The sequence below is a fragment of the Anoplophora glabripennis genome, unplaced genomic scaffold, assembly GCF_000390285.2.
Source record: "Anoplophora glabripennis isolate ALB-LARVAE unplaced genomic scaffold, Agla_2.0 scaffold510, whole genome shotgun sequence".
Classification (NCBI taxonomy): Eukaryota; Metazoa; Arthropoda; class Insecta; order Coleoptera; family Cerambycidae; genus Anoplophora; species Anoplophora glabripennis.
The window spans coordinates 143771-146939 of record NW_019416728.1 but is presented as its reverse complement, the minus strand read 5'-3'; the positions used below and the strand labels follow the sequence as shown (position 1 = coordinate 146939).

At 32.4% G+C, this 3169-nt stretch overlaps 1 protein-coding gene across 1 annotated transcript in view; it reads left to right on the top strand.

Moving 5' to 3' along the window:
• LOC111691877 (fatty acid synthase-like) overlaps positions 1–3169 on the top strand; it is a 12333-nt gene continuing 9164 nt past the window's right edge. Inside the window, exons 1-3 of the mRNA XM_023455330.1 lie at positions 1–85; positions 1456–1566; positions 1654–1824. Of these exons, the coding sequence (XP_023311098.1) occupies positions 1479–1566; positions 1654–1824 (259 nt within the window). The 5' untranslated portion in view covers positions 1–85; positions 1456–1478. The remainder of the gene's footprint in view (positions 86–1455; positions 1567–1653; positions 1825–3169) is intronic.

Genomic DNA, 3169 nt, shown 5'->3' with positions numbered 1-3169 from the left:
CACTGATTAAGTGAGTATATTCGCTTTTACTTTACGACAGGAGATTAGTAATTTTTTGCAACAAGGGAAGATTATACCTACTGGGGTAAGTCTATTAACAAAAAATATTATATACCGATATTAATTCGTGCTGGAAACGGAAATTTGTCTTTCACATACATTTTTACAATTTAAGTCGAAACGAACTATGATACGAATTACTTTTTTTTCGAAAACTGTTATCAAAAGTCGACATTTTCGTTAAATTTCCAGTTGACAAAGTGTTTTTTTTTGTCACCTGCTGCAAAATACTAATTTTATGTCGGAAATATGCCAGTAATACCGTTTTGGAGACTTTTTGAATTTTTTTCGAACTACACCACCCTTTGAATTCGTTATAGGCAAACTCGTACGATTTTTTGGGGATTACTTGTGAAACAGCACTTTGTGCCCCTTCCAATACTTCCCCTGGTAAACGCTCGTCTTCACTTTCCGAACTCATTTTGAATTAATAGGCCAGGTAATTTAGAGTTGGGCGCGACTTTTTGTTTCGGCAAGCTGAATAGATGATAAATATTATGTACAATAACATATTAGTTTCCACAGTCATAAAAATATAATATAATATAATTTTTACGTAAATTCACGTTTTTTAATTTTTATTTAATTTAATTTTTTATTATTATTTTTTTATTAAAATTAGATTAAATTTAAACAAAAAAATTTGTTTTGTTTAAATTACTATGAAATTGACCAAAGTGGGATTAATTCAAGAGCGGTTTTCTCAGAAACCGTTAAAGATAACGATTTGAAACAAGAGTACCTTTTTAACGTAAAACAGTTCGGGAAAACGGAATTTGCTGTCCAATTTGTTAAAAAGTCAAAGATGAAAAAGTTACACACGCGAAGTACCAAGGACCTCCCCGTACCCACCCCAATGGACCTTGTGGAAATAAATGGATTAGTCCATCAAATTGCTCATCAAAATTTAGCTGTGTATACCAAATTTCATTCATTTATCACAACGCGATTGAGAGACATTGCAAAAAAATGATTTCCATTCCTCCCTCTTCAATGGGTCCCTATGCCCTTAGGAAGCATTTCCGGACCCATGTTCATATGAACTTTTTTACTTAGTTTTGATCATAGAATCGGCCTGTTCAGGGTTGGCAGCTAATTATGAGACTACTTTTTCAAACAACTAAATTTTTACTGATTATTAGGTTGCTATGGTGGTCTATGTCGCTATCGTTATGATAGTCACCGCGCTTAAACCTTCTTGATTCAAAGGAATGCTTTTTAGTTCTCGACTTCCTTTCTTGAATGCAAAACTACCATTACATTGACAAAAATTGTGTAAATGTTTCGATTTCTATTTTTGTCAAAATCTTACACACCTTTCTTCACTTCATATTCACTTCATTTGATAAGATTTTTTGGAAAAAAATTAAATCTGTTGATGTACTTTATTATCAGTGTTTAAGGTAGCTACTGGCATAATGGTTCAAAGCGGATATGACAAATTTTATCACGATGGAGGAAAATTACTGGCTCATCCTTCACCAGGAGAAGAAGTCGTCATATCAGGTAAGCAATTTTTGATGGAGTTTCTCAGTTTTTTGTTCTTTGCTCAAGTAAGAATATCACCGAATTTATTATTAAACAAAAACATAGGTATCGCCGGGGTGTTTCCAAATTCGAGGAACATCTATGAAATGAAGGAAAATCTGTTCAACAAGGTAGACATGGTGTCGCTAAATAAAAAATGGGATTGTGACCATTTTGAGTTACCTTCTCGCCTAGGAGCCGTTTTGGAGTTTGACAAATACGACGGTGGATTTTTCGGTAAGCGACAAACATCGTTCCAATCATTTCCAAATTGTACTTGATGGTATTCGTGTCTTCTGCAAATTGAAATTAGGAAATATACAGTGTGTCCTAAAATGAAAAATTAATATTTTTTCCAATTGAAATTTTAAAAAATCGCTGGAACAGATCAATTAGTAAATAGAAATTGTCAGACATTGTATATTTTCTATTTACTAATTGACCTGTGTCAGCGATTTTTTAAAATCTCAACTGGAAAAAAAATCTGAATTTTGTTCCATTATTTTTGGGCACACTGTATATGTATTACACAGCCACACTAAAAAAAGTTGTCTGTGTTTTTCATGCGACATATGTTATCCGTAGTATTTTTGCCTCCTGATCACGAATCTGGTGTCAGAATCACATCACAGGAATTTCCTAACCTCAAAAAACAGGTGAAAAATAGCAAAAATTCACGAAAAAGTGCTAGGAAAAGTGTCAAAAATTTTTTTTTCTATATTCAGATGTTCATTTATATGGTTTTAAGACTCCGCCGAATGTGAATCCACTGTCAAAATTGATGGTTCTTTTTCTAACCTCAAAAAAAACGGATCAATTAAGATCAGATATCACGAATTTAAAAGAAAAGCAGATTCGCGCCAAATTTGGTATCCCGGGGTTTTCGGGGTCACTTATCACGAATCCGAGATCAGATTTACAAAATTCGTTTTTAAAAATTTTATCAGTAACCTATGTACTTTAAGAAGGTTAAAACATGATTGGGTACTCAGGTTATAAAGTAAACAAAAATATAACAAGATGAATTTCGCAATTCTGAAATTCGTAATCAGCGACCCCGAAAACCCTCGTATACCAAATTTGACGCGAATGTGTTAATTTTTGAAAATTTGTTCGGCCATCTCTGATCCGCCATGTTGAATTTTACAAAATTGACCTCGGATCCGCGATCAGCGACCCCGAAATCCCCCTACACCAAATTTGGCGCGAATCTGTTATCTTTTGAAAATTCGTGATTTCTGACCTTAAGTGACCTGTTTTTTTTGAGGTTAGAAAAAGAACCATCAATTTTGACCGTAGATTCATGTTCGGCGGTAAATGAACTTTTGAATATAGAAAAAAACAAATTTTGTATTTTTCCTAGCACATTTTCGTGAATTTTTGCTATTTTTACCTGTTATAAGTAATAGTAATAGTAATAGTAATAGTAATACTAATAATACTAATAATAATAATAATGATAATGATAAAGATAACGATAACGATAACGATAACGATAACGATAGTAATAGTAATAGTAATAGTAATAGTAATAGTAATAGTAATAGTAATAGTAATAGTAATAGTAATAGTAATAGTAATA